Source organism: Nerophis lumbriciformis, linkage group LG01 (genome assembly GCF_033978685.3).
Source record: "Nerophis lumbriciformis linkage group LG01, RoL_Nlum_v2.1, whole genome shotgun sequence".
Classification (NCBI taxonomy): domain Eukaryota; kingdom Metazoa; phylum Chordata; class Actinopteri; order Syngnathiformes; family Syngnathidae; genus Nerophis; species Nerophis lumbriciformis.
Genome location: NC_084548.2, coordinates 63,115,431 through 63,136,581, shown reverse-complemented (window position 1 = coordinate 63,136,581; position 21,151 = coordinate 63,115,431). Strand labels below are relative to the sequence as shown.

Sequence of the window (21,151 nt, the reverse complement as noted above, 5' to 3'; positions counted from 1 at the left end):
TCTTGTTTGATGTTCAAATTGATAAACATTTTTTTTTTTTTGCAAATAATCATTAACTTTAGAATTTGATGTCAGCAACACGTGACAAAGAAGTTGGGAAAGGTGTCAATAAATACTGATAAAGTTGAGGAATGCTCATCAAACACTTATTTGGAACATTCCACAGGTGAACAGGCAAATTGGGAACAGGTGGGTGCCATGATTGGGTATAAAAGTAGATTCCATGAAATGCTCAGTCATTCACAAACAAGGATGGGGCGAGGGTCACCACTTTGTCAACAAATGCGTGAGCAAATTGTTGAACAGTTTAAGAAAAACCTTTCTCAACCAGCTATTGCAAGGAATTTAGGGATTTCTCCACCTACGGTCCGTAATATCATCAAAGGGTTCAGAGAATCTGGAGAAATCACTGCATGTAAGCAGCTAAGCCCGTGACCTTCGATCCCTCAGGCTGTACTGCATCAACAAGCGACATCAGTGTGTAAAGGATATCACCACATGGGCTCAGGAACACTTCAGAAACCCACTGTCAGTAACTACAGTTGGTTGCTACATCTGTAAGTGCAAGTTAAAACTTTCCTATGCAAGGCGAAAACCGTTTATCAACAACACCCAGAAACGCTGTCGGGTTCGCTGGGCATGAGCTCATCTAAGATGGACTGATACAAAGTGGAAAAGTGTTCCGTGGTCTGACGACTCCACATTTCAAACTGTTTTTGGAAACTGTGGACGTTGTGTCCTCCGGACCAAAGAGGAAAAGCACCATTCGGATTGTTATAGGTGCAAAGTTGAAAAGCCAGCATCTGTGATGGTATGGGGGTGTATTAGTGCCCAAGACACGGGTAACTTACACATCTGTGAAAGCGCCATTAATGCTGAAAGGTACATACAGGTTTTGGAGCAACATATGTTGCCATCCAAGCAACGTTACCATGGACGCCCCTGCTTATTTCAGCAAGACAATGCCAAGCCACGTGTTACATCAACGTGGCTTCATAGTAAAAGAGTGCGGGTACTAGACTGGCCTGCCTGTAGTCCAGACCTGTCTCCCATTGAAAATGTGTGGCGCATTATGAAGCCTAAAATACCACAACGGAGACCCCCGGACTGTTGAACAACTTAAGCTGTACATCAATTGAATATGGGTTGAAAAGGATTTGCAAATCATTGTATTCTGTTTATATTTACATCTAACACAATTTCCCAACTCATATGGAAACGGGGTTTGTACATCAAGCCTTCCTTACCAGCCAACAGTTAGACAAAACACAGTGAGTATTTAGCCTCCAGACTAAGCATGTAGTCTGGAAACGACGTCCTCCAGACTACATGCACACAACTCCCCCCCCCCCCCCACATCTCACCAGCGCAACAGGTGCCTCGCACCCAAAAATTAAAACACAGTGCGATCTTACCGGCTGTCTGTTCAGCTTTTGGTTTTGGTACACTTTTTGCACAACTCTGGGTTCTCTGTAAGGAACTAAACTTTTTTCCGCCTTTTGTTCTGCCTGATTTTACACAGCTGACTAATTAACGGGTTCGCGCACCGGCAGATGAAATGGCAGCGTGCCCCGCGAGATTGGCTCGGATCATATAAGCCGACCGGCCGAACTAATGTTGAATTATATACCTTACCTGGGGTCGCCTAGGTGAATAGGGGTGCGGATGTGCTCTACAATGAAATACAATTTTATTAAGTGGGGTTTGGCTGGCTGCCAGGCTGTCGCAGTTGCGAGCTCGCGCATCAGCTGACGAGACAGCTGTTCGCCGCTACAGAAACTTTTTCTATTTTTTTCCATTTTATAATAAGCCATGTGTCACACTGCCGAGAAATATGATGAACATTTCCAAGCATTTACAAGCACTTCACCCAAAATTCAAGCATTTTTCAAACCTTGAAAACACATTAATAAAATACAAGCATTTTCAAGGTTTTTAAGCACCCGTACAAACCCTGAGCCTATTGAATTGAATATAAGGGTTTGCAAATCATTGTATTCTGTTTTTATTTACGATTTACACAACAGGCCAACTCCACTGGTTTTGTATTTTGTTTACATTCAGTGTCTGTTTTCCATGCTTGTGTTGACGTTTCCTTTCCTTGGAGGGGATTATAGCCAGGGGAACATTTAAGATATAAATGTTGACATTTCATATATTTTTCCTCTTGCTCCCTAGGGACATAAAAATGATGGATGGATGGATTGTATCGATTCATTATCATCCCATATCTATAGACAACAACCATTTTTGCCTAAATAAATCTGGGGGGGGAAACAGACGAATCACAACCCTGTGTGTTTATTGACACCTACCAACATCTTCAGCCAGAATGATGCTGGTCCGTCTGGAGGGCTGACTGGACAGAGCTTGGAGAACTGCTTTCCTGGAGCATCCGCGACTGATATCTTCATCCAAAGGCTGGACGCTTGCTACTTCTGGCCGTGTTGAAGTCCTGCAAGAACATAACAAGAGAACTCTGGTAAGGCAGCTCTAGTCATCCTCACTTTCATCATTTGGATAAATAATGTACACTCAATATATCAAACATGAAGCTCATTCTCTACTATCTTGTTATTCCATGTTATTCCAAAACTCCACAAAATATCACACAACAATGTTTTGGCGGACAGTATAAAAAGATGTGGTGGAACACGTTAAATGATGAGGCAGGCCACTATAAATTATGTGACGAACAATATGAAAAGATGTGGTGGAACACATTAAATGATGTGGTCGGCCACAATAAATGACGTGGCGGACAATAGAAAAAGATATGGTGGAACACATTAAATGATGTGGTCGGCCACAATAAATGACGTGGCGGACAGCATAAAAAGATGTGGTGGAACACATTAAATGATGAGGCGGGCCACAATAAATTATGTGGCGGACAATATGAAAAGATGTGGTGGAACACATTAAATGATGTAGCAGGCCACTATAAATGGTGGGCGGACAATATTAAAAGATATGGTGGAACACATTAAATGAAGTTGTACGCCACTGTAAATGATATGGCGGAAAAAAGAAAATGATATGGTGGAACACATTAAATGATATGGCAGGCCATTAGAAATGAGGAGGCAGGCCAATATAAATGACGTGGCGGACAGCATAAAAAGATATGGTGGAACACATTAAATGATGTGGCCGACAATAGAAAAATATATGGTGGAACACATTAAATGATATGGTAGGCTATTATAAATAATGAGGCAGGCCACTATAAATGGTGTGGCGGACAGCATAAAAAGATGTGGTGGAACACCTTGAATGATGTGGCAGGCCACCATAAATTATGTGGCGGACAATATAAAAAGATGTTGTGGAACACATTAAATGACGTGGCAGGCAATTATAAATGATGAGGCAAGCCAAAATAAAATATGTGGCGGACAGCATAAAAAGATGTGGTGGAACACATTAAATGATGTGGCAGTCCACCATAAATGATGGGCGGACAATATTAAAAGATATGGTGGAACACATTAAATGAAGTGGTACGCCACTGTAAATGATATGGCGGAAAATAGAAAATGATATGGTGGAACACATTAAATGATATGGCAGGCCATTAGAAATTATGAGGCAGGCCAATATAAATGATGTGGCGGACAGCATAAAAAGATATGGTGGAACACATTAAATGATGTGGCAGTCCACATAAATGATGTGGCGGCCACTATGAAAAGATGTGGCGGAACACATTAAATAATGTGGCCGACAATAGAAAAATATATGGTGGAACACATTAAATGATATGGTAGGCTATTATAAATGATGAGGCAGGCCACTATAAATTATGTGGCGGACAGCATAAAAAGATGTGGTGGAACACCTTAAATGATGAGGCAGGCCACGATAAATTATGTGGCGGACAATATAAAAAGATGTCGTGGAACAAATTAAATGATGTGGCAGGCAATTATAAATGATGAGGCAAGCCAAAATATAAGATGTGGTGGATAGCATAAAAAGATGTGGTGGAACACATTAAATGATGAGGCAGGCCACAATAAATTATGTGGCGGACAATATGAAAAGAAGTGGTGGAACACATTAAATGATGTGGCAGGCAATTATAAATGATGAGGCAAGCGAAAATAAAAGATGTGGCGGACAGCATAAAAAGATGTGGTGGAACACATTAAATGATGAGGCAGGCCACAATAAATGATGTGGCGGCCACACTAAAAAGAGGTGGTGGAACACATTAAATAACGTGGCCAACAATAGAAAAATATATGGTGGAACACATTAAATGATATGGTAGGCTATCATAAATGATGAGGCAGGCCTCTATAAATGATGTGGTGGAACACAAATTATGTGGCAGGCCACAATAAATTATGTGGCGGACAACATAAAAAGATGTCGTGGAAGACATTCAAGACGTGGCAGGCAATTATAAATGATGAGGCAGGCCAAAATAAAAGATGTGGCGGACAGGATAAAAAGACGTGGTGGAACATTAAAAGATGAGGCAGGCCACAATAAATTATGCGGTGGACAATATGAAAAGATGTGGTGGAACACAAGCTATGTGGCATTCCACTATAAATGATGGGTGGACAATATTAAAAGATATGGTAGAACACATTAAATGAAGTGGTACGCCACTGTAAATGATACGGCGGAAAATACAAAATTATATGGTGGAACACATTAAATGATATGGCAGGCCATTAGAAATGATGAGGCAGGCCAAAATAAATGATGTGGCGGACAGCATAAAAAGATATGGTGGAACACATTAAATGAGGTGGCAGGCCACAATAAATTATGTGGTGGACAATATAAAAATATGTTGTGGAACACATTAAATGGTGGCCGGCAATTATAAATGATGAGGCAGGCGACTATAAATGATGTGACTGACAATAGAAAAATATATGATGGAACACATTAAATGATGTGGCAGGCCACTATAAATTATGTGACTGACAGTATAAAAATATGTGGTGGAACACATTAAATGATGTGGTAGTCCACTACAAATGATGTGACTGACAGTAAAAAAAATAAGTGGTGGAACATTAATAGAAAAATATATGGTGGAACACATTAAATGATGTGGTAGGCCACTAGAAATGATATGGCGGACAATATAAAAAGATGTCTTGGAACATTAAATGACGTTGCAGGCCATTAGAAATGGCATTTCGAACAATAGAAAAAGATATGATGAAATACTTTAAATGATGTGGAAGGCAATTATAAATGATGAGGCAGGCCAAATAAATGATGTGACTGACAGTATGAAAATACAAACCCCGTTTCCATATGAGTTGGGAAATTGTGTTAGATGTAAATATAAACGGAATACAATGATTTGCAAATCATTTTCAACCCATATTCAGTTGAATATGCTACAAAGACAACATGTTTGATGTTCAAACTGATAAACATTTTTTTTTTTGCAAATAATCATTAACTTTAGAATTTGATGCTAGCAACACATGACAAAGAAGTTGGGAAAGGTGGCAATAAATACTGATAAAGTTGAGGAATGCTCATCAAACACTTATTTGGAACATCCCACAGGTGAACAGGCAAATTGGGAACAGGTGGGTGCCATGATTGGGTATAAAAGTAGATTCCATGAAATGCTTAGTCATTCACAAACAAGGATGGGGCGAGGGTCACCACTTCGTCAACAAGTGCGTGAGCAAATTGTTGAACAGTTTAAGAAAAACCTTTCTCAACCAGCTATTGCAAGTAATTTAGGGATTTCACCATCTACGGTCCGCAATATCATCAAAGGGTTCAGAAAATCTGGAGAAATCACAGCACGTAAGCAGCTAAGCCCGTGAACTTCGATCCCTCAGGCTGTACTGCATCAACAAGCGACATCAATGTGTAAAGGATATCACCACATGGGCTCAGGAACACTTCAGAAATCCACTGTCAGTAACTACAGTTGGTCGCTACATCTGTAAGTGCAAGTTAAAACTTTCCTATGCAAGGCGAAAACCGTTTATCAACAACACCCAGAAACGCTGTCGGCTTCGCTGGGCCTGAGCTCATCTAAGATGGACTGATACAAAGTGGAAAAGTGTTCTGTGGTCTGACGAGGCCACATTTCAAATTGTTTTTGGAAACTGTGGACGTAGTGTCCTCCGGACCAAAGAGGAAAAGAACCATCCGGATTGTTATAGGCGCAAAGTTGAAAAGCCAGCATCTGTGATGGTATGGGGGTGTATTAGTGCCCAAGACATGGGTAACTTACACATCTGTGAAGGCGCCATTAATGCTAAAAGGTACATACAGGTTTTGTTGCCATCCAAGCAACGTTACCATGGACGCCCCTGCTTATTTCAGCAAGACAATGCCAAGCCACTTGTTACATCAACGTGGCTTCATATGAGTTGGGAAATTGTGTTAGATGTAAATATAAACGGAATACAATGATTTGCAAATCATTTTCAACCCATATTCAGTTGAATATGCTACAAAGACAACATCCCGAATTTCAGTGCCTCTCCCCGGGACAACCATTCTCCCAAATTTCTCCCGATTTCCAGCCGGACTTAAGGCACGCCCCCTCCAGGTGGGTGCGGACCTGAGTGAGGACAGCCTGTCGTCACGTCCGCTTGGCCAACCAAAAAGTAACCACAGAACACTGTAGTGTTCTGTGGTTACTTTTTGGTTGGCCAACGGTTTACGTTGTATAGCGCATCTCCCCCCCCTCCCCTTCCCACACCCACACCCAGACACACACAGAGCGCGCCTCTTGTGACACAAGAGATTGAGAAGGACGACACTGCAGCGCTGCAATAAAACACTCAGATCTTCTGTTTCTAGCCAATACTACATAACAAATAACGTAAAATAACGCAGTAACGCATGGAAGCTTAGGTCCTTTAATGTGTGCAGCAAGCTGTTGGAGATATTTTATCAGTCTGTTGTGGCCAGTGCCTTGTACTTTGCAGTGGTTGGTTGGGGGAGCAGCACCAGCAAAAGGGACTCAAACCGGATTGATAAACTGATCCAGAAAGCCGGCCAAACTATTGGCACGCAGTTGGAGGCGTTTGTGTCAGTGAGGGATAGGAGGACACTGGACAAACTGCTCGCCATCATAGACAATCCTGCCCACCCACTCCACCAGACAATTAAGGGACAGTGGAGTTCATACTCCAACAGGCTCCTTCAACTTCCTTCCCGCACTGTGCGATTCAAGAACTCCTTCATTCCACACTCCATCCAGCTGTGTAATCACTCGCCATACAGCAATAGATGACATCTGCTTATTACCTGACACCTGACATGTTAGCTACTTCTCTTTGTTTAAAATGTCTATTTTCTATTTCCTGCTGGATCTACTCTCTATTTCAGGGGTTACCAACGCGGTGCCCGCGGGCACCAGGTAGCCCGTAAGGACCAGATGAGTAGCTCACTGGCCTGTTCTAAAAATAACTGAAATAGCAGCACTTACCAGTGAGCTGCCTCTATTTTTTAAATATTATTTATTTACTAGCAAGCTGGTCTCGCTTTGCTCGACATTTTTAATTCTAAGAGAGACAAAACTCAAATAGAATTTGAAAATCCAAGAAAATATTTTAAAGACTTGGTCTTCACTAACTGACAAAGAAACAGATAACAGATTTGGTGTCCAGTTCAAAGTGTGACATGATTTATTTAAAAATGTGAGAGTTGACTATTGTATTTTACATGAATTATTATTTGTACAAACATGGTGCAAAGTAATACATTATTTGTTAAAAATTTTTTAGTGGCTAGCTAGTTAAAATGGGATATTGTGATTTCACAAGACTGTCTTAGAAGTGATCATTTGAAAATGTTTAATTTGAAAAATGTGCACTTAGAGAAAATATAAAAATAAAGTGTTGCATATTGATATTTATCTGTTTCTATATATATTTATTGTGAGAAATCATTAAGATGATCAGTGTTTCCACAAAGATAAATATAATTAATTATTAATAATAACATAGAGTTAAAGGGGAACATTATCACCAGACCTATGTAAGCGTCAATATATACCTTGATGTTGCAGAAAAAAGACCATATATTTTTTTAACCGATTTCCGAACTCTAAATGGGTGAATTTTGGCGAATTAAACGCTTTTCTATTATTCGCTCTCGGAGCGATGACGTCACGTTGTGACGTCACATCGGGAAGCAATCCGCCATTTTCTCAAACACCGAGTCAAATCAGCTCTGTTATTTTCCGTTTTTTCGACTGTTTTCCGTACCTTGGAGACATCATGCCTCGTCGGTGTGTTGTCGGAGGGTGTAACAACACGAACAGGGACGGATTCAAGTTGCACCAGTGGCCCAAAGATGCGAAAGTGGCAAGAAATTGGACGTTTGTTCCGCACACTTTACCGACGAAAGCTATGCTACGACAGAGATGGCAAGAATGTGTGGATATCCTGCGACACTGATGGATTTCCAACTGGACTGGACAGATCAGCTTTCAGGAAAAGAGAGCGGATGAGGGTATGTCTACAGAATATATTAATTGATGAAAACTGGGCTGTCTGCACTCTCAAAGTGCATGTTGTTGCCAAATCTATTTCATATGCTGTAAACCTAGTTCATAGTTGTTAGTTTCCTTTAATGCCAAACAAACACATACCAATCGTTGGTTAGAAGGCGATCGCCGAATTCGTCCTCGCTTTCTCCCGTGTCGCTGGCTGTCGTGTCTTTTTCGTCGGTTTCGCTTGCATACGGTTCAAACCGATATGGCTCAATAGCTTCAGTTTCTTCTTCAATTTCGTTTTCGCTACCTGCCTCCACACTACAACCATCCGTTTCAATACATGCGTAATCTGTTGAATCGCTTAAGCCGCTGAAATCCGAGTCTGAATCCGAGCTAATGTCGCTATAAACTTGCTGTTCTATCCGCCATGTTTGTTTGTCACTATGTGACGTCACAGGAAAATGGACGGGTGTATATAACGATGGTTAAAATCAGGCACTTTGAAGCTTTTTTTAGGGATATTACGTGATGGGTAAAATTTTGAAAAAATCTTCGAAAAATAAAATAAGCCACTGGGAACTGATTTTTAATGGTTTTAACCCTTCTGAAATTGTGATAATTTTCCCCTTTAAAAGGTAAATTGAGCAAATTGGCTATTTCTGGCAATTTATTGAAGTGTGTATCAAACTGGTAGCCCCTGCGATGAGGTGGCGACTTGTCCAGGGTGTACACCGCCTTCCCCCCGATTGTAGCTGAGATAGGCTCCAGCGCCCCCCGCAACCCCAAAGGGAATAAGTGGTAGTAAATGGATGGATGGAAACTGGTAGCCCTTCGCATTAATCAGTACCCAAGAAGTAGCTCTTGGTTTCAAAAAGGTTGGTGACCCCTGCTCTATTTTATGCTGTATATACTGTAATATTGTACATAGTCATTGGTATATATTGTATATATGTTATAGACATAATATAATATATCTGTATATACAGTGCCCTCCAAAAGTATTGGAACAGTGGGTCCAATTCACTTATTTTTGTTGTAGACTGAAAACATTTGGGTTGGACACCAAAAGATGAATATGGGACAAGAGATCAACATGTTAGCTTTCATTTCCAGGTATTTACATCTTGATCTGATACACAACTTAGAAGATAGCACCTTTTGTTTCAACCTACCCATTTTTCAGGAGAGCAAAAGTATTGGAACATGTGACTGACAGGTGTGTTTTGTTGCCCAGGTGTCTCCAAATTACATTGATTATTCAAACAATAAATAGCACTGAATGTCTGAGCTCAGTTTCAGATTGGGTAGGATAGGTTTTGCCTGTGCAGACTGCATTTAGAGGTGGAACCAACATGAAAACCAGAGAGCAATTGTGAATTTGAGAGAAGATGGACAACCAATCAGAGCCATTGCACAAACATTGGCCCATAGCCAGTACAACCATTGGGAATGTCCTGAAGAAGAAAGAACCCACTGGTGTACTAAGCAACAGACGTGGAACAGGTAGACCAAGGAAAACATCAGGAGTTGATGACAGAAACATTGTGAGAGCTATAAAGAACAACTGTTAGTGACATCATCAATGACCTCCAGAGGGCAGGAGTGAAGGTATCACAATATAATGTTGGCAGAAGACCTTATGGACAGAAGTACAGAGCCTACACCAGAAGATGCAAACCACTCATTAGCAAGAAGAACAGGAAGGCCAGGCTGGAATTTGCCAAGAGGTACAGAGATGAGCCTCAAAAATTCTGGAAAAAGGTTTTATGGGACTGATGAGACAAAGATGAACTTCTTTCAAAGTGATGGAAAGGCGAACGTTTGGAGAAGGAAATGATCGGCTCATGATCCCAAACATAAAAGCTCATTCGTGAAACATAATGTCATGGCTTGGGCTTGCATTGCTTCTTCTGGGACATCATCTTCATTGATGATGTAACACATGATGGCAGCAGCAAAATGAACTCAGAAGTCTACAGAAACATTTTGTCTGCTAATTTAAAGAAAGATGCAAACAAACTGATTGGGAGATCCTTCACCATGCAGCACGATTACGACCAAAACAACAAAGGAGTTGATCAGGGGCAAGAAGTGGAATGTTTTAGACTGGCCAAGTCAGTCTCCAGACTTAAACCCAATAGAGCATGTTTTTTACCTGCTAAAGAGGAGACTAAAGGGAGTAACCCCCCAAAACAAACAACAACTGAAAGACGCTGCAGTGAAAGCCTGAAAAAGCATCACAAAAGAAGAATGCAAAAGTTTGGTGATGTCAATGGCTCACAGGCTTGATGCACTTATTGAAAGCAACTAAATATTAAGTCTTATTCACTTTAATCTATTTTAAGTTTATATGTTCCAATACTTTTGCTCACCTAAAAATGTTGTATTCTATTACAAATAATGCTATCTTCTAAGTTGTGTGTCAGATCCAGATGTAAATACCTGGAAATGAAAGCTGAAATGTTGATTTCTTATCTCATATTCATCTTTTGATGTCAAACCCAAATGTTTTCAGTCGACAACAAAAATAAAGGAACTGGCCTCACCGTTCCAATACTTTTGGAGGGCACTGTATATTATTCTGTACACATATTATGTATATATTCGTATATATATGTTAGATTTTTTTATCGCTATGTTAGTCTATTTATACCTGCATTGTCCTTTCCATCCTTACACTTTCCATCATTGTAACTGAGCTACTGTGTTGAACAATTTCCCTTGTGCATCATTAAAGTTTGTCTAAGTTTAGGTCTAAGTCTAACGGTAACTGAGTTACTGAATATAAAAAATAACGACTTAGATTACTAGTTACAAAGTAACGCGTTAGTCCCAACACGAAATGACGTGGTGGACCACATTAAAATGGTTTGGCGGGCCAGATCTGGCCCCCGGAACTTGAGTTTGACACCTGTGCCCTGAAACATGAATGAGCACAACAACCCAATGCAAATGTATAGAGCGGTGATGTGTATGAATATAATTATTCATATACGACACTAATTAATGAAAGGTTGTGAATGACAAAGTGTTCTGAAGAGAATACTTCCGGTTTGCGGCGAAGTAAGAATCTAACGGAAATGAAACGGATAAAAGGTGACGACAGTTACATGTTCCTATAAAAGGCACATATACAACAGAGTTGTCAAGAGATGTTTTGTAGAGAAAAAGTGACAGATGTATACATACTTTGAGCACGTGCAGCATAAAAATATGGCATGGAATATGATATGAAATATGACACTTCCGCCGCGAGCACGCTTACTACGGACTCACCATTTGTAGCAACCCTCAGTGGTTTCCAGTGTGAAGTTGATTCTTGTGCTTCTGGCGAGCGGCAGCAGCACTTTGGGCATATTTAGTTTGGAGGAGCAAGAAGTGTGAAAGATAAACATTAATGACAAACACAGCAGCGCAAACTCTTTCACGTCAAACATGTCCGCGCAATGAATTACAGGGCATTTATTATTAAAGCGTGGAAACCCCCAACTTATTCACACTATTCTATCCGCACAATATTATCGACGCTGTGGATATCTGTCAGGAAAGTACAACTATTGGGAGTAAATATTCAAAAAAGACGCAAAGCTAGCTAAATACATGCCGACTACCCGCCATTTGCAACCATTGGACTTGGAGCATGCCGGGAGTGGGGTGACGTCACACTGCAGTAGCGTGACGCGTTTTCTTAAAGGGACACGCACATCTTCATTCACCCTTTTGAGTCAGGTGGTAGAAAGAAAATCATTGTATTCCGTTTATATTTACATCTAACACAATTTCCCAACTCATATGGAAACAGGGTTTGTATTATGTAACTCTACATGCCCCTAAAGCTGACCAACACGCCGGATTGTAGTCAGCCGGAGGCGTGTCTTAATGAAATTAAACAATGGATGTCCGCTAACTTCTTGCAACTCAACACTAAGAAAACGGAAATGCTGATTATCGGTCCTGCTAAACACCGACATTTATTTGATGATACCACCTTAACATTTGACAACCAAACAATTACACAAAGCGACTCAGTAAAGAATCTGGGTATTATCTTCGACCCAACTCTCTCCTTTGAGTCACACATTAAGAGTGTTACTAAAACGGCCTTCTTTCATCTCCGTAATATCGCTAAAATTCGTTCCATTTTGTCCACTAGCGACGCTGAGATCATTATTCATGCGTTCGTTACGTCTCGTCTCGATTACTGTAACGTATTATTTTCGGGTCTCCCTATGTCTAGCATTAAAAGATTACAGTTGGTACAAAATGCGGCTGCTAGACTTTTGACAAGAATAAGAAAGTTTGATCATATTACGCCTATACTGGCTCACCTGCACTGGCTTCCTGTGCACTTAAGATGTGACTTCAAGGTTTTACTACTTACGTATAAAATACTACACGGTCTAGCTCCAGCCTATCTTGCCGATTGTATTGTACCATATGTCCCGGCAAGAAATCTGCGTTCAAAGAACTCCGGCTTATTAGTGATTCCCAGAGCCCCAAAAAAGTCTGCGGGCTGTAGAGCGTTTTCTATTCGGGCTCCAGCACTATGGAATGCCCTCCCGGTAACAGTTAGAGATGCTACCTCAGTAGAAACATTTAAGTCCCATCTCAAAACTCATTTGTATACCCTAGCCTTTGAATAGCCTCCCTTTTTTTAGACCAGTTGATCTGCCGTTTCTTTTCTTTTCTCCTCTGCTCCCCCCTACCCCTTGTGGAAGGGGAGACACACAGATCCGGTGGCCATGGATGGGGTGCTGGCTGTCCGGGGTCGGGACCCGGGGTGGACCGCTCGCCTGTATATCGGTTGGGAACATCTCTGCGCTGCTGACCCGTCTCCGCTCGGGATGGTTTCCTGCTGACCCCACTGTGGACTGGACTCTTACTGTTATGCTGGATCCACTATGGACTGGACTCTCACAATATTATGTTAGACCCACTCGACTGGACCGGACTCTCACAATATTATGTTAGACCCACTCGACATCCATTGTATTCGGTCTCCCTAGAGGGGGGGGGGGTTACCCACATATGCGGTCCTCTCCAAGGTTTCTCATAGTCATTCACATCGACGTCCCACTGGGGTGAGTTTTTCCTTGCCCTTATGTGGGCTGTACCGAGGATGTCGTTGTGGCTTGTGCAGCCCTTTGAGACACTTGTGATTTAGGGCTATATAAATAAACATTGATTGATTGATTGATGTGTGTATACCAGTCATTATTTATTATGTTGCTGTATCTGTCATGATTAATTATGTGTTTATACCTGTCATTGTGTTTTATGTGTGTATACTAGTCATCAATTATTATGTGGCTGTATCAGTCATTATTAATTATGTGTATTTACCTGTCATTGTGTTTCTGTGTGTATAACAGTCATTATTTATTATGAGGCTGTATCAGTCATGGTTAATTATGTGTATGTGCCTGTCATTGTGTTTTTGTGTGTATGCCAGTCATTATGCACTTACTTGTATACCAATCATTAAGTATTATGTGTGTATACCAGTCATTATTTATTATGTGGCTGTATCAGTCATGATTATTTATGTGTCTATACCTGTCATTGTGTTTTATGTGTGTATACTTGTTATTATTTATTATGTGGCTGTATCAATCATTATTAATTATGTGTTTATACCTGTCATTGTGTTTTATGTGTGTATACAAGTCATTATTTCTTATGTGGCTGTATCAGTCATCAATAATTATGTGTATATACCTGTCAATGTGTTTTTGTGTGTATACCAGTCATTATTCACTATACCTGTATACCAATCATTATGTATTATGTGTCTATACCAGTCATTATGTATATATACCAGTCATTATGCATTATGTGTGTATACCAGTCACTATGTACTAAATGTGTATACCAGTCATTATTTATCGTGTGTTTATACAAGTCATTATACATTATGTGTATATACCAGTCATTATGTTTTATGTGTGTATACCAGCCAGTATATATTATGCATCCATACAGGTCCTTACTTATTATGTGTGTATACCATTCATTATTCGTTATGTGTGTATACCAGTCCATGTCATTAATTATGTACTATACGTGTGTACCAACCACACATGTTTTATGTGTGTATACCAGTCATTATGTACGATATGTGTATATCAGTCAATATTTATTATTTGTATGTACCAGTCATTATGTCCTAAATGTGTATACCAGTCATTTTGTATGCTGTGTCTATACAGGTCATTACTTATTATGTGTGTATACCAATCATTATGTATCATGTGTGTATACCAGTCATTATTTATTATGTGGCTGTATCAGTCATGATTAATTTTGTGTGTATACCAGCCATTATGTATTATGTGTGTATACCAATCATTATGTATTACGTGTGTGCAGCAGTCATTATTTATTATGTGGCTGTATCATCCATCCATCTATCCATTTTTCTGCCGCTTGTCCCTATCAGTCATGATTAATTACGTGTTTGTATCAGCCATTATGTATTATGTGTGTATACCAGTCAATATTTATTATTTGTATGTACCAGTCATTATGTCCTAAATGTGTATACCAGTCATTTTGTATGCTGTGTCTATACAGGTGATTACTTATTATGTGTGTATACCAATCATTATGTATTATGTGTGTATACCAGTCATTATTTATTATGTGTGTATACCAATCATTATGTATCATGTGTGTATACCAGTCATTATTTATTATGTGGCTGTATCAGTCATGATTAATTATGTGTATATACCTGTCGTTGTGGTTTGTGTGTGTATACCAGTCATTATGACTGGTATACACACATAGTACATAATTATTGGTATACACACATAAGTAATGACCTGTATAGACACAGCATACACAATGACTGGTATACACATTATGAGTTAGACAGGCAACATCCATTGTATAATATTGTTTTTGTCACAATTTGTCAACATGGATGCATTTCTTCTTGTGTTGTTTTATTGTATTATGTGATATCCATAGAGGAGATCCAACGCTGCTTGGCACCCTGCTGAGAAGTTCTTAAAGGTGATCTGCCACTAGGGGGCAGCACAAACACACTTTGTATCCATGATTAATATCAATAATAGGCAACATAAAGACATGTTAACACAAAGTTGAATGATGTCGTCTCTCACCAACACAAGCATAAACAAGTAGGACTGACTTTGTGACTTCAAGTCTACGTATGATTTCATAATGGATGTGAGGAAGGTCTAAATATGAACATGAGCACAATGCAACACCGTGTTGTCCAGTTTTTGCATTTTTAGTTCTTTTATATCAGACTTGCTTGATGGAACTCACCTCCAACAGAAAAGTTATCAAAGATATTCCCATGTCTTTAAATATACCGATATATTTCAATGGCTCCAAATAAAATTTGGTCACATGATCGTCTGTCACATGATCTTCTGTCACATGACCGCCTCCCTCTGGCTGCAGCACTGCCATTTGTGCATAACTGTGACAGTTTGCAGGTCCACCGGGTCTGGCTAAGTCTTTGCCTCGTCCCTCACTGCAAGCGTGAGTGAAGCATGCACGACCCACCTCATAAGTCTGAAAAAGAAAAAGATGATACAGTATTATCTGCTGACAGATGCTACCTGGTGGTTGTTTGGGCACACCGCAGCTAGTCCTGGATAGTCCTGCTCATTAATGCTTCAGCCGCAAGCAGGGTTCTCACATTATTATTATTATTACTCGTTGTTGTTATTGTTGTTACTGGTTGTTATTGATACTTGTTCTTGTTTCTGGTTGTTGTTACTGGTTGTTGTTGTTACTGGTTGTTGTTGTTACTTGTTATTGTTACTGGTTGTTTCCGTTGTTACTTGTTGTTGCTATTGGTTGTTGATGTTACTTGTTGTCGTTACTGGTTGTTGTTGTTGCTATTGGTTGTTGATGTTACTTGTTGTCATTACTGGTTGTTGTTGTTGTTACTGGCTGTTGTTACTTGTTGTTGTTGTTACTGGTTGTTGTTGTTGTTACTTGTGGTTGTTGTTACTAGTTGTTGTTGTTGTTACTTTTTGTTGTTGTTACTGGTTGTTGTTGTTGTTACTTGTTATTGTTACTTGTTATTGTTACTTGTTATTGTTACTGGTTGTTGCCGTTACTTGTTGTTGTTGCTATTGGTTGTTGATGTTACTTGTTGTCGTTACTGGTTGTTGTTGTTGTTAATTGTTGTTGTTGTTACTGGTTGTTGTTGTTACTTGTTGTTGTTACTGGTTTTTATCGTTGTTACTGGCTTTTATCGTTGTTACTTGTTGTTACTGGTTGTTGTTGTTGTTACTTGTGGTTGTTGTTACTGGTTGTTGTTGGTACTTGTGGTTGTTGTTACTGGTTGTTGTTGTTGTTGTTACTAGTTGTTGTTGTTGATACTGGTTGTTGTTACTTTATGTTGTTGTTACTGGTTGTTGTTGTTACTTTTTGTTTTTACAGGTTGTTGTTGTTGTTACGTGTTGTTGTCATTGCTACGTGTTGTTGGTGTTGTAACTGTTTGTTGTTGTTACTTGTTGTTGTTACTGGTTCTTGTTACTTGTTGTTACTGGTTGTTGTCGTCGTTACCGTTGTTCTTGTTACTTGTTGTTGTTACTGGTTGTTGTTGTTGTTATTTGTTGTTGTTATAATCACATGTTATTGTTACTGCTTGTTGTTATTATTACATGTTATTGTTACTGCTTGTTGTTGTTGCTTGCTGCTTGTTGTTTTTACTGGTTGCCATTGTTACTTGTTTTTACAGGTTGTTGTTGTTACTGATTGTTGTTGTTGTTGTTACTTGTTGTTGTTACAGGTTGTTCTTGTTACTGGTTGTTATCATTGTTACTGGTTGTTCTTGTTACTTGTTGTTATCATTGTTACTGGTTGTTCTTGTTACTCGTTGTTGTTACGGGTTGTTGTCGTTGTTACTTGTTGTTACTGGTTTTTATCGTTGTTACTTGTTGTTGTTACTTGTGGTTGTTGTTACTTGTTGTTGTTGTTACTAGTTGTTGTTGTTGATACTGGTTGTTGTTACTTTTTGTTGTTGTTACTGGTTGTTGTTGTTACTTGTTGTTGTTGTTTTTACAGGTTGTTGTTGTTACTTGTTGTTGTTGTTACTGGTTGTTGTTGTTACTTGTTGTTTTCATTGCTACTTGTTGTTGGTGTTAAAATTGTTTGTTGTTGTTACTTGTGGTTGTTGTTACTGGTTGTTGTTGATACTGGTTGTTGTTACTGGTTGTTGTTACTTGTTGTTGTTGTTGTTACTGGTTGTTGTTGTTACTTGTTGTTGGTGTTGTAACTGTTTGTTGTTGTTACTTGTTGTTGTTACTGGTTCTTGTTACTTGTTGTTACTGGTTGTTGTCGTAGTTACTGTTGTTCTTGTTACTTGTTGTTGTTACTGGTTGTTGTTATTTGTTGTTGTTATTATCACATGTTATTGTTACTGCTTGTTGTTGTTATTTGTTGTTGTTATTATTACATGTTATTGTTACTGTTTGTTGTTGTTGCTTGCTGCTTGTTGTTGTTTTTACTGGTTGCCTTGTTACTTGTTTTTACAGGTTGTTGTTGTTACTGATTGTTGTTACTTGTTCTTGTTACTGGTTGTTATCATTGTTACTGGTTGTTCTTGTTACTCGTTGTTGTTGTTACGGTTGTTGTCGTTGTTACTTGTTGTTGTTACTGGTGGTTGTTACTTGTTGTTATTACTGGTTGTTGTCATTGTTACTTGTTGTTGGTACTGGTTGTTGTTGTTGTTACTTGTTGTTGTTGTTACTCGTTGTTGTCGTTACTTCTTGTTACTGGTTGTTGTTGTTACTGGTTGTTGTTGTTACTGGTTGTTGTCATTACTTGTTGTTGTTGGTCCTGGTTGTTTTTGTTGTATTATTGGTTGTTGTTATTGTTGTACTACTGGTTGTTGCACACAGGCTTCTCTGGTTCTTCTGTTCAAGCCCAAGGCAGCGTTGCCACATTTTGGAAGCAGTTCTAAAAGTATCGTCAGGTTGTTGTCATCAAGGCGCAAAGGACACGATTGTCTGCCACTTCAAGACGTGTGGGCGGGGTCAACGAAACGAGTTTCAACCGTGAGAAGCTAACATACTTCATAACGCTCACATCATCTTCACGCCTGCCGCACGACGGTGGCAAAATGGACGATGATGTCATCGCCGGCGTCAACTTGAATGGAGGACAAGATGTGGGGCAAAGGTCGCTCGGAGAAACAATAATAAACACAACCTTTCAAAGTAAAAGCTGAATTCCATCAAGCAAGTAGGAAGACTTCAGGGATTGTTAGCGGGAAGAGTTCAAGGTGCCACAGTTGCAAGTGAAGCGAGTCACCGTTCAAGCACGCATGTGTGAGAAATTACAAGACCAGATGATAATATTTACATTAGAGAACTTCTCTCTTTGGCCTCACATGTTCTTCACTTCCTCTCTGGCTTCATTCCATTGACGCAACTTCAACGTGCGACTGAAGAAAGTCTGTTATTATTATTTGTATCATCTTCTGTGTGTTTTTTCCTGAACAAAACAGTTGTGTCGTCTGCAAATAAAACTAACTTCAATCTTTTGTAACTTGATTGAACAATGTTGGTCCCAGTATTGATCCTTGGGGTACACCACAAGATATCTTCAGTAATGTGGACGTCTCTGCTGGTCATAGTGTCTTCTACTTTGACAACGTCAACAACATCGGCATAACATTAGATTTAGTTTCTGCTGAACATTTATTGTTTATTTTGTTCATTGTAATTGTTTGAATTTGGTTTATTTTGGCTGTTTGAAATATATAATCAAATGTCCCACTAGGGTCCATTTGATATTTGTTCATTTTGGGTTTTGATGAGGATTTACATGAACATTACTCTGCGATAACAGTTATTAAACTGTTTTATTTTCCCTTTGCACATATTGACCTTTTTTAATTTACCTTTTTATGTAAACTTTGCGCATGATCTGAAATATAAACACGTGATTACTGAACATGTTAGATTGAACCCAATTGTATTAATCATATACAAAACCCAAAACCAGTGAAGTTGGTACGTTGTGTAAATCATAAATAAAAATAAGCAGGGGCGTCCATGGTAACGTTGCTTGGATGGCAACACATGTTGCTCCAAAACCTGTATGTACCTTTCAGCATTAATAGCGCCTTCACAGATGTGTAAGTTACCCATGTCTTGGGCACTAATACACCCCCATACCATCACAGATGCTGTCTTTTCAACTTTGCGCCTATAACAATCCGGATGGTTCTTTTCCTCTTTGGTCCGGAGGACGCGACGTCCGCAGTTTCCGAAAACAATTTGAAATGTGGACTCGTCAGACCACAGAACACTTTGTGTCAGTCCATCCTAGATGAGCTCAGGCCCAGTGAAGCCAACGGCGTTTCTGGGTGTTGTTGATAAACGGTTTTCGCCTTGCATATGAGAGTTTTAACTTGCACTTACAGATGTAGCGACCAACAGTAGTTACTGACAGTGGGCTTGTGAAGTGTTCCTGAGCCCATGTGGTGATATCCTTTACACACTGATGTCGCTTGTTGATGCAGTACAGCCTGAGGGATCGAAGGTCACGGGCTTAGCTGCTTACGTGCAGTGATTTCTCCAGATTCTCTGAACCCTTTGATGATATTACGGACCGTAGATGGTGAAATCCCTAAATTCCTTGCAATAGCTGCTTGAGAAAGGTTTTTCTTAAACTGTTCAACAATTTGCTCACGCATTTGTTGACAAAGTGGTGACCCTCGCCCCATCCTTGTTTGTGAATGACTGAGCATTTCATGGAATCTACTTTTATACCCAATCATGGCACCCACCTGTTCCCAATTTGCATGTTCACCTGTGGGATGTTCCAAATAAGTGTTTGACAAGCATTCCTCAACTTTGTCAGTATTTATTGCCACCTTTCCCAACTTCTTTGTCACGTGTTGCTGGCATCAAATTCTAAAGTTAATGATTATTTGCAAAAAAAATAAAAAATGTTTATCAGTTTGAACATCAAATATGTTGTCTTTGTAGCATATTCAACTGAATATGGGTTGAAAATGATTTGCAAATCATTGTATTCCGTTTATATTTACATCTAACACAATTTCCCAACTCATATGGAAACAGGGTTTGTACGAGAGGGGTGGAAGGAGACGACACCACGTAGAAGCTCAGGCTACCAGGTTTATTGTATGGGAGGTGTATGCTACTCTATGTGTTGGTTGCAGGACTAAGCATGTAATTAAACATGTAAATAATACAAGAGGATGTTTTACGTGCGTGATGGATGAAATCTTCGTCAGTCCAAGCGGGCGAGGCTCAAAGGAAGTCCAGGGACAGGCAGGAGGTTGAGGGCAGGAGAGAAGTGACAAGGTCCGTGTCCAGGCAAGGGTCGAAGATCGAGGCAGGCAGTCCAAAATCCGGATGGAGGTCGAAGTACACAGCCCGAGCACACGGAACAAGGCGGGCACTGCGAGGGAGACAAGGGATATGAGTCAACAAGACAAAAAGGACACGGAGAACAAGGGCGAGGACAACAAGTGGGAAGCCAGAGACGTAAAATTAACAACGTTCCCGGCGTAGGTTCCAAGGAGTGACTGGTCTTTATGCTGTCCTCCCGGGTTGCTGCCAGGTGCGCTGATCGCTGACAATCTGCAGCTGGGGTGGAGCGCGGCGTGAAGCGCTTGGCGCATGTCCTGGCATGCTGCCAGACAGAGTGTCGGATCTTGCTGCGGGAGAATTGTGG

The 21,151-nt window shown here is 39.9% G+C and overlaps 1 protein-coding gene and 1 long non-coding RNA gene across 4 annotated transcripts in view; both read right to left on the bottom strand.

Annotated features, from left to right (window-relative positions):
* Window positions 1–12,096, bottom strand: part of nup210 (nucleoporin 210) — a 143,910-nt gene extending 131,814 nt beyond the window's left edge. For both annotated transcript variants that reach the window (XM_061923652.1, XM_061923662.1), the window contains exons 1-2: window positions 11,726–12,096; window positions 2,316–2,455 (exon numbers count right to left, since the gene is read on the bottom strand). In XM_061923652.1, coding sequence (XP_061779636.1) covers window positions 2,316–2,455; window positions 11,726–11,886 — 301 coding nt within the window. In that variant the 5' untranslated portion in view covers window positions 11,887–12,096. The remainder of the gene's footprint in view (window positions 1–2,315; window positions 2,456–11,725) is intronic.
* A 3,233-nt stretch (window positions 12,097–15,329) lies between these two features.
* The window catches only part of LOC133570873 (uncharacterized), a 58,710-nt gene continuing 52,888 nt past the window's right edge, over window positions 15,330–21,151 (bottom strand). For both annotated transcript variants that reach the window (XR_009810254.1, XR_009810252.1), the window contains 2 exons: window positions 20,682–20,875; window positions 15,330–15,997 (listed from right to left, as the gene is read on the bottom strand). This is a non-coding gene — a long non-coding RNA (uncharacterized lncRNA). The remainder of the gene's footprint in view (window positions 15,998–20,681; window positions 20,876–21,151) is intronic.